Source organism: Gasterosteus aculeatus, chromosome 7 (genome assembly GCF_964276395.1).
Source record: "Gasterosteus aculeatus chromosome 7, fGasAcu3.hap1.1, whole genome shotgun sequence".
In the NCBI taxonomy this organism is placed as follows: Eukaryota; Metazoa; Chordata; class Actinopteri; order Perciformes; family Gasterosteidae; genus Gasterosteus; species Gasterosteus aculeatus.
The window spans coordinates 1524452-1536951 of record NC_135694.1 but is presented as its reverse complement, the minus strand read 5'-3'; the positions used below and the strand labels follow the sequence as shown (position 1 = coordinate 1536951).

Genomic DNA, 12500 nt, shown 5'->3' with positions numbered 1-12500 from the left:
ACAGTCCCTCGTCTTCGCCACGGTCCCTCGTCGCGGTCGTTCGCGGTGGAGGCCGGCGGCCTCCGAGCCGAACCCTCTCGGTGGTTTTGGGTTCGAAGCGAACCCTCGATCAGCAAAACTCTCAAAATAAACCTGTTAGGCGGCTAACCATCTGCTCAGCCTTTGGCTTCCTGCACAAACTAGCGTTAGCGTTAGCGTTAGCTGCACGTGTAGCACGTTTTGCAATAAAAAGCCTACCGGAACAACAACAAAAAAGTCAGAAAGACTCTATTGATTTGTGTCTTTTATCAGCGCATCCATGTTGTGCTTTGAGTTCATAAAGACAGAAGAGAAACGTCCCCAGTTTAGTTTGACCTTCCTCCAGTTACACACCTCGGAGGGAGACGAGACTGTGCGTGTGTGTGTGTGTGTGTGTGTGTGTGTGTGTGTGTGTGTGTGTGTGTGTGTGTGTGTGTGTGTGTGATGGGAAACAATGAGCAGCAGCAGGACCACATGGCGGAGGGAAAAAACCTGGCGTTCCTTGTTAATTTATTTAGATACACAAGATGCACGCAGACAGGTCAGCTTACACACACACACACACACACACACACAGTTCACAGGGGCTATTTGCTCACACAGACACACACACACGCGCTGCTTCATGCTAGTTTTTGAATGTAAATGAGGGTCTCTGTTTCGGTAATTCTACCACCCTTTCCTTTCCTGAGAGAAACGCGAGGAGCCGCGATTGATGAAGGACTGACGAGGGACGAACCCGACAGACCGTCTCCCTCAAAAGGGATTCCGGGGGGGGATGTGGGACAGAGGACAGAAAGACGCTTCTCGTCGCCTCCAAATCCAACAGACGGGTTCTCGTCTCGCTGCCTGAGTGGGTCAAAAATAACGTTCTTCAAATTGAAGACAAGACTCGTGTTTGTTTCCATCTGCTCCACATTGTTTTAAGTTGTGTGTGTGTGTGTGTGTGTATGCGTTGCTTCGTGGTCCAGCCTCGTCCCAGCTGAGGGAATGTTGTTCTTGCAGCGTGAAGGCCTCCTCCTCCTCCTCCGAGAAGCTGGAGATGTTTGAGACGTCTGAGAGAAGCTTTCATTTCCTTTCCTCCGCGACGGCCGATAATGCAGATTAACCCCGGCAGAGACCTCGTGAACACAAACACACACACAACAAACCTGGCGGGGATCTGGTGTGTGTTCGCAACGTGACGGCGTCCTGGACGATGCTCTGTTTGCTTTCACATGACGTCCACTAGATGCCACTAATAGAAGACGAGGAGACACAAGGAGGAGACACAGAAACACCAGAGAGAGGCCGTAAAACGAGCACGCAGAGACACACAACAGGACCAATTTACACAAAGTGACCTCAGAAACAACTAAAAAGAGACGACAAAAAGACCAAAACAGCCAGAAAGACACCAGGACAGCAGTAGAAAGACACAAAATCCAACAAGGGGCGAGAAAGACACAACACAACAACAACAAGACACACAAAATGACCACAAAGAGATAAACACAACCCTCCCCCCCGCTCGCTCTGCTGCCGGGTCGCCTCGAGAGCCGAAGGAGACTCGCACTGATTTATTCTGTTTTAATTTCTTCATATTTACTTTAAAACCGGTAGATTATTTGGTTTTGTCTCTTTTCTTTATTTGTTTACTTCTAATAAAATGAATATTATTCAAAGATGATTATTTTTACGCACTTTTGCTCACTTGTACATCTATATGAAAATGTAAGATCATATAAAAAATGTAAAAAGCTTGTATTTTTGTTACGAGTTCTGAGGGGAAATAAATCAAATGAAAACTGAGCTGGTGTGAATGTCTTTTTATTGAAAGTTATTTTATAGTTATATTTTAAAAGGGTTTTCTTTTAACACACGTTTTAAATAGAATATAATTAAATGTGTAATTAATATGTAAAATATATATTTATATTAGCCGTCATTTGGTGGTAAGTACAAGAATACATTGTGAACATTATGTTCAAAAACACAGAACGACTTCCAGGAAAAATCCTCAGAATTTAAGATTCAAAATAAAAGAATAATCCGTTTGGGAATTCTCAAATTGATTAATCAATTATATTCCTCTGGTGTCCTTACTGTTTAGTTTAGTTTTGCAGATTAACTGTCTTTGGAGTATTATTATTATTATTAGTATTAATACTATTACTACATACAGGAATAAAACAAAGGGAACCTGGCGCGTGCTGCCACCTGGTGGTGACGTCAGGTTTCGCTGGAGAGGATTTGTAAACCAGATGATAAATAAGAATGAATAAACGATGCAAGATTTACCTTTAAGTCTTAGTGGGGGGGAACAATATAGAAGGAAATACCAAAGAAAGTATTAGTAGCTTGAATTAGTCAAAGACACAAATAAGGACAGTGATTATATGATATAAATATCCTGTTATCTTTGTAATTAAGATCATTTTAAATACAGTGCACAACAAAAATACACATATTGTAGAAAACCTGACCTTTCTTGGAGAGATGATCCTTATTGTACCTGTAATTTACTTGTTGTACCTGCATTGTTTACTTTGATTCATTTTATAGCCAATATAAATTCATTTTATTATTTTGAATTTGAATTCTAGTTATATACACACACATCCTCTGTGATGGAGGCTTATTTTAGTTACTTGAAGTGTGTTGAGTGAACTAACTTAATTAACTAACTTAACTAACATGGAAATAAGTAACGTACAAGTTTGTAAATATTTAAACGTTTACTACACTACATTTATTTTGAAAGATTCATCTAATTTATAATTCACAATGATGTGTTATATATAATTGGGCGCGATAACGCGCACCGGCGGGACATAAACCGCTCCGGTCCTCGGTGTTGACGTACTGCGACCGTCGGTGCGTTTGTCCCTCCCGCGCTGCCGTAGCCGCCTTATCCGTCTAAACCGGAAGCCGGGAGGTCCTTTTCCCCGCAGACTCCAACATGGTGAGCTGTTCTCCTTCACGATTCCTCTCTGAATTAATCACTAAACATCACTTTTCGCTGTTGTAATATTGCAAACATACACGTCCTGGGTTGAAATTCCACGTGTTATTAGATGGCCGATGTCTAAATTGTAGCCAGAAGTATCGACGATCGCACTTTATTGAAGATTAAAAATCTGATCTCACCCTCACGGCTTGCTAGCTTGGCCGTGGCTATTTGTGTTAGCTTGGTTAAATGAACGCGGGTTTATTCTTCAGTGATTAGGCGTCTTTCTTACGTCGCGGCATTGTGAGACGTGTGAACGTTTTCTGGAACGACACGTGGTGAATGTTCACTGATCCATTTAGACACTTAAAATGCAATCCGCTAAACGAATGCTAACATTAGCATTGCTAGGCCGCGGCTAACCTGCATTCATTTCTGCGCCACGTTAGCATGCCGTGCTAACCGCACCGACCCGAGCGCAGCCGACATTTCCCGGGGGCCCCCGCCGGAAACACGCCGCTGAAAACGCGTCCACGGCTCTCCCGTGTTTGGCGGTCCGGTCCCCGCCGGTTGTTGCTCCTGTAGTTGACCGGTGTTCCCCTTCTTCCTCCAGGCAAGAGGTCCGAAGAAGCACCTGAAGCGCGTCGCGGCGCCGAAGCACTGGATGCTGGACAAGCTCACTGGAGTTTTCGTAAGTAACATCTTCTCGTATCCACGTTTTTAACTCGTTGTCTTTTCTCTGCAGAGGCAGCTGCCAAAGCAGTGATTGTGTTTATTCCAATATATCAGAATAAACTTAACTCGTTTGTCACATTAAACTGTGTTAAAGTGCTGAGACTTGTATGTTTCTAGTTGACATCCCATGTGTCTAATTGGGTCTGATCTGCATCACATCCTCTTAAAGTCACTACACACCAGCAGGTATTAGAAACAATGGAGGTTTGTTGCGTTTTCTTTCAGTGGCTGAAATGTGTTCAGCTCAAAATTAGTTAGTTCTTATTAATCCTGCAGAAGAGTAAATATTCATTCAAGGGACATTTGTGAGAATTTGTCAGGCCCTTGATAAAGAACTGTGAGGGATAATAAGTGTGGCACGACTGTTGACCAAACATCAGCACATATGTTAACATCTGACTGATTTAATGTGACTTTTAGGAATTGCAACTGCAGTGAAACCGTAAACTGTCGGTCACCTGAACAACTAAGAGCAGCTGCAATTATTTCCACAGCTTAAAGTTCACCAGCTGTTTTACATCCCGGAATAAACGTCACAACCATGCAACATTTTGACCTCGCTATTAACGACTAGTTCTTTAAATAATTTTTATAAGCAGGTGTTTTTAAATGACACTTGCAGAGTAGTTTCCTCCAAACGAAGCTGTAGAAGACCAAAGAATAACTGTCCATCCTGCGGTTTGTACCCCAGGCTCCTCGTCCCTCCACCGGCCCCCACAAGCTGAGGGAGTGCCTGCCCCTCATCATCTTCCTGAGGAACCGTCTGAAGTACGCTCTGACCGGGGACGAGGTGAAGAAGATCTGCATGCAGAGGTTCATCAAGATCGACGGCAAGGTCCGCACCGACATCACCTACCCCGCCGGGTTCATGGGTGAGTGTCGGCGCACAGCTGCTGCTCGGATGCAGTCAAAGGGGTTGTTTGGGTCAAGTAGGTCTGTTGTCGTCGCTGGATGTGGGGATTGAACGTTTCCGTCAGGTGTTCGTAGGCAGGAGGAGCAGTGATGACTATTTGGTTTTGATCAGCAATGAGCTGAAACTACACGACCGATTCCTCTAAGAAGTTCTGAGCTCCAGACACGACTTTAGTGTCCTCATCTTTGTTTTAGGGTTGTTCAATAGTGACGGGCAGCAGTGTGGAGACAACGTGACGTTAGACTGGTCGACTGAGTCTTTAGGAAAGTGTCTCTTCATGGTTTGTAAACTCAACCGTCTTGGTGGTCAGTTCGCTCTCTGTACTAGAGTTGGTTGCTTTCCTCATAGCAAAACAATACAGCCATATTGGAAATATTCCGCGTTGTTGCCGTTCTGTTTTAGTTCTGTAAAGGTTAGAAACCGATCATTTGCAATCGCCTCAGAACCGATGAGGCGACGTGAGCTAAACGCTGTTGGGCTTTTTTTCCCCTCCATATTTGTACTTCTGAGAAACAGCCGAGCATTCTACTTCACGTTGATGTTGTGAACGGGGTACGTGGCTTTATTGTTGACCGGCTCACGCTGGGTGTAAACCGCCTCCGTGTGGCCATGTGGCGTTTTTAATTTCCCGAACACGAGGGAAGCCTCCGCGCTGCCAGTTTGTCCGCGCTGCACTCGGCCTCAGCGATCACCGCGGCGCTTGTCAAATAAGAGCTGTTGTTAATTGCATATTAAAACGCTGTGGTTGAAGACGATGCCTGAGTGCCGTCGTGTTTCAGACTTTTCATGCGTAGCCGTTTTAATTTGGCTACGACAAGACGGCAGAAGTTCAGTGTTAAAAACATCCATTTGGATGCTGAGACCTTTTTTTCTTTCCTTTCCAGATGTGATCAGCATCGAGAAGACCGGCGAGCACTTCCGTCTGATCTACGACGTGAAGGGACGCTTCACCGTCCACCGCATCACCGCCGAGGAGGCCAAGGTAAGAACCGGGTCACGGAGGGGCTCCTAACAAGGTCCAGACTTCTGCTGCCTGATTAACCAGCTGAGCTTTGAGATGATTTGGGACGATTCTAAACGGGTCCAATCGGCATGCGAGGGTCACGGGTTTGGTTTCTGCCTCTCGTCAAATGAGATCAGCTGTGTTTCACACTGGTTTAATCGTTATTCAGCCAAAACAAAGCTACAAATATGATATTTATTGTATTTTATTCTGCGTTTCATTTAAACTCTCGTCACAAATAAACATTTTTACTCAAACCAGATTTCTGGAAAAATGTTGCATGAGATGCGTTCTTGTAAAATAAGATTATCAAAGAAATTTAACCCAACATAATTATTATTTTGATTTATGGCAGTAAAACTATGAACCTACTTCCTGCCTTAATCGTTCAGTTTCCATGGAGACGTCTTACTTTGATGTTACTGCAACAAGCTCTTCTTCTCTATTCATCACCGTAACACAAACCCTCCTCTTCCTCCTCCCACAGTACAAGCTGTGCAAGGTGAAGAAGATCATGGTCGGCACCAAGGGGATCCCCCACCTGGTGACCCACGACGCCCGCACCATCCGCTACCCCGACCCCCTGATCAAGGTCAACGACACCGTCCGCATCGACCTGGACACCAACAAGATCACTGAATTCATCAAGTTTGACACCGGTAGGTTCACCGCAGCTGGAAATGACTAATTAGGAACTATTGCTTTGTGTTCCACCCGTGAGAAGGATCTGACCCCCCTCGGCTCTCTCCAGGTAACCTGTGCATGGTGACCGGCGGCGCTAACTTGGGGCGTATTGGCGTGATCACCAACCGGGAGCGTCACCCCGGCTCCTTCGACGTGGTGCACGTCAAGGACAGCACAGGCAACACCTTCGCCACCAGGCTCTCCAACATCTTCATCATCGGCAAGGTGAGGCAGGGCGGGAAGGAAGATCCACCGGGGGAGCGGGGGGGGCGGCTGAAGTTGTTTCAGGATTCAGGCGGAGCGATGATGATGTTTTTTGGTTTTGATCAGCACTGAAAAAGAAGTACCAATTCCTCTAAGAAGTTCTGAGCTCCAATAATCATTTCATTGACTTTACTTCAGTTCTTTCATTGTTGGAGAGATGTGTAAACGCTGAAGAAATGGTGCCTTGTTAGCACGTAGCATGAGCTGATGATCCGTCTCGTCTCCAGGGCAACAAGCCGTGGGTGTCCCTGCCCCGAGGAAAGGGAATCCGTCTGACCATCGCCGAGGAGAGAGACAAGAGGCTCGCCGCCAAGCAGGGCAGCAGCTAGACAGGACGCAGAATAAAACTGTTATTTACAAAAACACTCTGCCTTGGTGTTTGTTTTCATCACACTCGAGGAGGAGGAGGGTTAAACGTGCTGTCATTCCTCTCATCCCACCTTCGTTTGTTTGTGTCACTGTTTCCTTCTCCCTCATAGTTGGCGTTTCGTATCTGGTACATGATACGGCCCAACGAAACCCAACGGCTGGCCGCTGTTGGCTGAATTCGCTAGCTACCGGCTAACGTTAGCTCCAACAGAAGCCTCGTATGATAATAAAGTGTCATTTATGACGTGTTCTCCGTAAAACAATCACGTGTGTTGAAAGACTGTTTTTCCCCAGTCGTTGTATCCATAACCCTTCAGACGGACCCGCTAGTCTGGAAACCGCATCTTTCAATAGTTAAATAGATTTCACATGACGGCGGCGCTACAGACTTTTCCTGCCGGTGTTTTTCAAATGACACGATGTGCTTTAGAAGGCCTGACTTAGTCCGTAGGAAAGAAAAGTAAATTGTGCTTTAAAACCTGACTATTTTCCTGTCATTATTTTAAAGTAAGATGTCTTATTAAAAGAGAGAACGCTTTAAAACGGGCTTAAAATATGTGATGGAGCCGCCGTCACTGACACACAGTTCAGAGGCCAAACAAGAAGCGGGTGCAGTGATGAGCTGGAGGTCCTCAGTCAGCCGGATGGGCGGGGCTTAGGACTGCTCCTGGGCGGGGCTTATGATTGATCATGGGCGGGGCTTATGACTGATCATGGGCGGAGACGTGTGATCGGTGATGGCAGAAAGCCATTTAGGGAGCGAGATGGAGACTTTTTTGGTTTTTATTTTCCTATTTTAATGTTTCCACTTTGGGAGAAGAACAATAAATTGGCACCAGCTCTACAGACGACTACGCCGTCGCAATCAAACTCTTTTATATACAAACTCAATTACCTACTAGTACAATGTAGTTTAAGACAAGTTTAAAAGTAAAACAAACTGATTCTTTGGTCTAAAGAAAAGATCCTGTAAACATGTATTTTCATTTTGTGTCATAACCCTGTGATGTAATTCCTCACGTCCTCCTTCAGAAATCTGGACGACAACTTACTAAATTCTAATGAAGTATACTACTACTATTTATTTAAATACCACTGATTCAAAGACACGTCCTGATGAACGTGCAGAGAGAAGAAGAAAGGCGAGGACGTCATCCGGGTGCCAAATGTTATTTGGTATCAGTGTATTTATATGTGTGTAAGTGTATCTGTCAGTTTGGGTATGTATTTATATATATATATATATTTATGTTTGTTAGTGCGTCTTTGTGTATATCTTATGTGTATATATATATTTTAGCGCAGCCCTGTGTAGTTTTATCTATGTGTTGGAAACGTTACATATGAACACTGCAGTGATCGGTTGTCTCTCCTTCCTTCCTTCCTTCCTTCCTACGTCCTCCGTCCTACATTAATCTCCTGTTTTCTCTTCACCGTGTTCGGACTCCAGTATCGTCCATATGGTGACTGCTGGGAAGCAGCCTGCTCATCTCTCACACACACACACACACTGCAGGGGAGTGTGTGTGTGTGTGTGTGTGTGTCACATATCCTGTTCTGGACTTCATATTCACCTGTGTGTGTGAGAACCCCTCCTCCTCCCCCCCTCCCCTCCTCCCCCATTACTTCCATCTGCAACCCTGCCTCTCAAAACACGAATCATTCCATAACACACACACACACACAGCAGGAATGTGTGTGTGTGTAGGTCAGTGCCCCCCCCCCTCTGCTCAGGGCAGAGCCGTAGTCTTTTGGCGGGCAGGCGAGGACTGTTCAGTAAAGCTGACGCGTGTTTCGTCACGTAAGAAGTAGCGTGTTCCTCCGGGTGTCTCTGACCACGTGAGCGACATTAAACTAACGCGTTAAAATGTGACGTCGCACGTTTGTGCCGTTTATCGGAATCAAAAGTACAATTTCTACCTCCGGGACGTGAAGCTCATGTGACACTAAAATACCCTCAATGACAGAATATCCTCCTAAAATACAGAACGACTTCCATGTGAGACTGAGGAGGAGGAGGAAGACGATGACCTTTGACCTCCACAGGACTGGAGGTTTAAGCGTTAACCGGTGTGTGTGTGTGTGTGTGTGTGTAATGCAACACAATGAAACCCCATCAAATACTTTTCGATATCAGAAGCGTTTCTTCTGATTAGTTATTTGAGGCGTTGGACCAGTTCTGCACAAACACGACCTTTCAACATCTGAAATATGAAGCTCGCCAGACGCTCCGATGCCGCTCAGCATGCCTGTGTGGAGCCGAGCACACACACACACACACACACACACACACACACACACACACACACTGAATGCACGGTGAGAAACGCACAAGCAGGTTTGAGCTGCAGAGGAGCAACATGTTTAAAAGTCACATTCAGATCACATTACTAACATTCGCTTCCATTCCAGCAGGTTTCAGCTGCGGCTCGTGACGCTGACTCCCTCCCTGTTTACAAGATTAACGTTTCCTGGCAACCACAAGTCCATCGTTTCTCCGACGTGTCCGTCTGGGTAAATGGTGAGTTTTACATGAGCTTGTTAGAAGTACGGTGACGCGACTCAACCCGGGAAAACACATTTAAAACACGATTTTGCCTGTGATTTTCAGAAGGATCCATTGTTTCTTGTGAGCCTCTAGTTGTTCTATGATAACAATAAAACTAACAATATGAATAAAAATGTCACGAATAAGGAAATATAAAGAAAACAACTACTACTAATAATGTAAACGTAGGAAATAGGGAGAGAAAGGAGGCGTAATGGAGCTTCACTAGTGCAGAAAAGTGGGCTGAGCTGCTGAAACAATGAACTCAGTCATCTGAGGAGGAGGAGGAGGAGGAGGAGGAGGATGATGAAGGGTGGGAGGAGGGGGAGACCACAGATGTTTATAATCAATAGCTTCCATGTGATTGACGGGCTGGTCACAAACCAGCCAACTAGCCAGATCGAGTTCTGCCGCTTGGTCGTCATGGCGACCGATTGACGATTGATCAACAACAGGCGATACGAGTAACTTTACGCGGATGACGTAATGTGGCCGGTCCCCCCCGTCCCCCCCGTCCCCCCCCGTCCCCCCCTTCCCCACACACATGACCTTCTAATGTTGACGGTTTAAATTGTGTCAATAAAAAGGAGGTTTATGTTTAAATTCCTTTCTCTCTCGCTCTCCATTAGAGCGCCATGGACTGCACGAACAAAAACATTGGGCCAAGTTCACATTTGGGAGGGGTTGCTAGAGGGGGCCCAGGGGCCGCTCTGGCCAGATGTGCTGTTGTGGGGGGGGGGGGGTGAGGAAAGGGGGGAGCGTTTGGAGAAAGTGGAGAGAAAGTTCCCTGAGAGTCGCTGAGCAGGAACTTCAGAGCGAGAACGAAAAGTTCCAAAATGATTAAAAGGACCAAAGGTCAAAACCTCACCGTGAGGGTTTAAATGGGTGAGATACCCCCCTCCTCTCTCCTCCCCTCCCCTCCCCTCCCCCCCAAGCTCCGTTTTTCTTCTTGCTCAATATCAGCTGTTTGTTCCCCCTGCGGAGTGTAATTGAGAAGAAAACAGGTTATTTTGACAGGTTCTGAATCTGAAAGGATTCGCTGCAGCGAGAAGAGGTGGAGATCGATGTCGGGACCATCGTGGGAAAGCCACGAGGTCAAAGGTCGGAGCCAGCAACCGAATCCCTCATTCTCCTTCGTCACCTCGGTGGGTCGATATATTGATGAGGGGACTGAATGAGGACGATGGACATTTTCCCGCTGCTCGGCTTCTAAAGCAACTCTTCTCTCAAACGCATATTCAATTCTTCAGATATCAACTAAAATATGTGTTCAAACGTGTCACAAAGAAACAATGACATCACAATACTTCCGCCCTGATACGGTCATACGGTACGGCATCACCACACTATGATGTCACCGTACGCACACAGTACTTTTGTGCTTTTAGTGTTGTGTCATGTGGTCCTGCACATCTGTCCCCATCTGGACACACACGTGGGAGGACCTGTATTGGGGACACGATGTCTCCAGCTCAGGAGTTTCTGTCCCCTGGTTCTTCTCCTTCTCCTCCTCATTTCCAGACCCAGATTCTGGGACCGTGAACTCTTGCAGTTGTGCGCGTGCATTTTGGACGCACAAATTGTGATATAAGGGGACTGTTCTTGTATAAACTCCCCCCCAAAAGTTAGATATGTCTCGCTAACATGAGCAGGACACATGTCCTTTAAATAGACTTTGTTATTTCTTTCACTCCACGAAGCCTCTACTGACTTTCCTCAGTTCCCATATTCTTTATCCGGCTAAAATATTAGATTGTAAACTGAAATAAGTTAAGTGAATAAAATATTGGGTTGGAACCCAGAAGTAAAGGCATCTTCATTAGACAGAAGTATTCTTCCTCAACTCCTCCTCATCTTCACCGCTCTTCTTCTCCTCCAGGCAGGTTTTTCGGACTGTTGCGCATCAATTCGCTCAGAATGAGAACTGATTCTTTCGCTACGAAATAAAAGCACAAAAGGAGGAAAATATGGAAAGATGCAGCCACTAAATATGCAACGTGTAAAAGGAGAGCGTTGTGTCTCCAGAAGGACGCCTGCGTAAATAGTTCTAAATGTGTATTCATACGATCAAACACAGATATCTTTCTAAATAGTGTAATTAACAAACAAAAGTTAATTTGATTATTTCCAAAGTTTTTTTTGTCTTGTTCGCTGTGGCTAAAATATCAGGATCTTCCCCGTTAGCCTCGTATGGTCTATAAGCCTTCCATATGTAAGAGAACACAGATTAATTCATTGATTTAATCCTTAAATCCACGTCGTCGGTCTTGTGGTAACGCGGGCTTTCATTTTGATGGGGCTGAACCGGATGTCTCGCCCGTTGCGCTCCGGCGGGGGCGACACATTTCTCCACACAGCTGAGTCTCCTCTCCACCACCACAAAAAAAAAAAAAGAAGGGAAAAGCTCGCTCGCAGTCAAAAAAAACAATGAGGGGCGCAGGACGCGCGACTCGCTCCAAGCCTCTCCAGCGGCGGCGCACGGTCCGCAGCGCGCGCGCACGCGCTCCGACCGCCGGGTGAAGGACCGCGGGAATAAAGCTCGACCGTCCGCGGAGTTTGTTGTTGTTGATGTTGTTGTTGTTTGCCCGTAGTTGCGAGGAGTAACCATGCCTTTCTGCAAACGGACGATACTTCCGAAAGACGTGTGCAAGCGCGACGCGCCCCTGCGGCCGCGGGCGCGTCCGCCCGCGCGCTCGCGGCAGCGGGCGGAGATCTTCGGGGACTTGGCGGACGTGTGCGGCTTCGGCCTGTGCTCGGTGCTCCGGCAGCTCTCGGATCTGTCCCGGGTGTCGGTGAGCATCCTGGAGGAGCTGGAGGGGGAGCTGGTGTCCGTCTGCCGCCGGTCCGGCGCGCTGGAGGGCCGAGCGGCGCGGCTGCAGAGGCACGTCGCGCAGCTGCTCAGCAAGCCTCCGCCGAGAAGTAAGAGGAAATTAAAAAAGCACACACGCACACACACACACACACACACACACACACACACACACACACACACACACACACACACACACACACACACACACACACACACCTGTGGTCA

The 12500-nt window shown here is 46.5% G+C and overlaps 3 protein-coding genes and 2 non-coding genes across 7 annotated transcripts in view; all 5 read left to right on the top strand.

The window, feature by feature from the left end:
- cited1 (Cbp/p300-interacting transactivator, with Glu/Asp-rich carboxy-terminal domain, 1) overlaps positions 1-1809 on the top strand; it is a 5981-nt gene extending 4172 nt beyond the window's left edge. Inside the window, exon 2 of the mRNA XM_078106113.1 lies at positions 1-1809. This exon is cut by the window's left edge and continues 1342 nt beyond it. The gene's annotated coding sequence lies outside the window, so the exon portion shown is untranslated.
- Positions 1-6909, top strand: part of rps4x (ribosomal protein S4 X-linked) — a 125209-nt gene extending 118300 nt beyond the window's left edge. Inside the window, exons 1-7 of one of the 2 annotated variants that reach the window (XM_040182334.2) lie at positions 2819-2962; positions 3561-3638; positions 4374-4554; positions 5480-5577; positions 6086-6257; positions 6350-6507; positions 6774-6909. In XM_040182334.2, coding sequence (XP_040038268.1) covers positions 2960-2962; positions 3561-3638; positions 4374-4554; positions 5480-5577; positions 6086-6257; positions 6350-6507; positions 6774-6875 — 792 coding nt within the window. In that variant the 5' untranslated portion in view covers positions 2819-2959 and the 3' untranslated portion in view covers positions 6876-6909. Of the gene's footprint in view, positions 1-2818; positions 2963-3560; positions 3639-4373; positions 4555-5479; positions 5578-6085; positions 6258-6349; positions 6508-6773 lie in introns of those variants that run through there. The other variant, XM_078106112.1, reaches the window with a different exon arrangement.
- Positions 4679-4754, top strand: LOC120823180 (small nucleolar RNA SNORD61). Its single transcript, XR_005712818.1, has one exon. It is a non-coding gene; the product is annotated as a small nucleolar RNA SNORD61 (small nucleolar RNA).
- On the top strand, positions 6583-6655 carry LOC120823179 (small nucleolar RNA SNORD61). The gene has a single exon (XR_005712817.2). It is a non-coding gene; the product is annotated as a small nucleolar RNA SNORD61 (small nucleolar RNA).
- Positions 6910-10864: 3955 nt separating the features above from the next.
- nhsl2 (NHS-like 2) overlaps positions 10865-12500 on the top strand; it is a 58602-nt gene continuing 56966 nt past the window's right edge. For both annotated transcript variants that reach the window (XM_078106095.1, XM_078106091.1), the window contains exon 1: positions 10865-12382. In XM_078106095.1, coding sequence (XP_077962221.1) covers positions 12070-12382 — 313 coding nt within the window. In that variant the 5' untranslated portion in view covers positions 10865-12069. The remainder of the gene's footprint in view (positions 12383-12500) is intronic.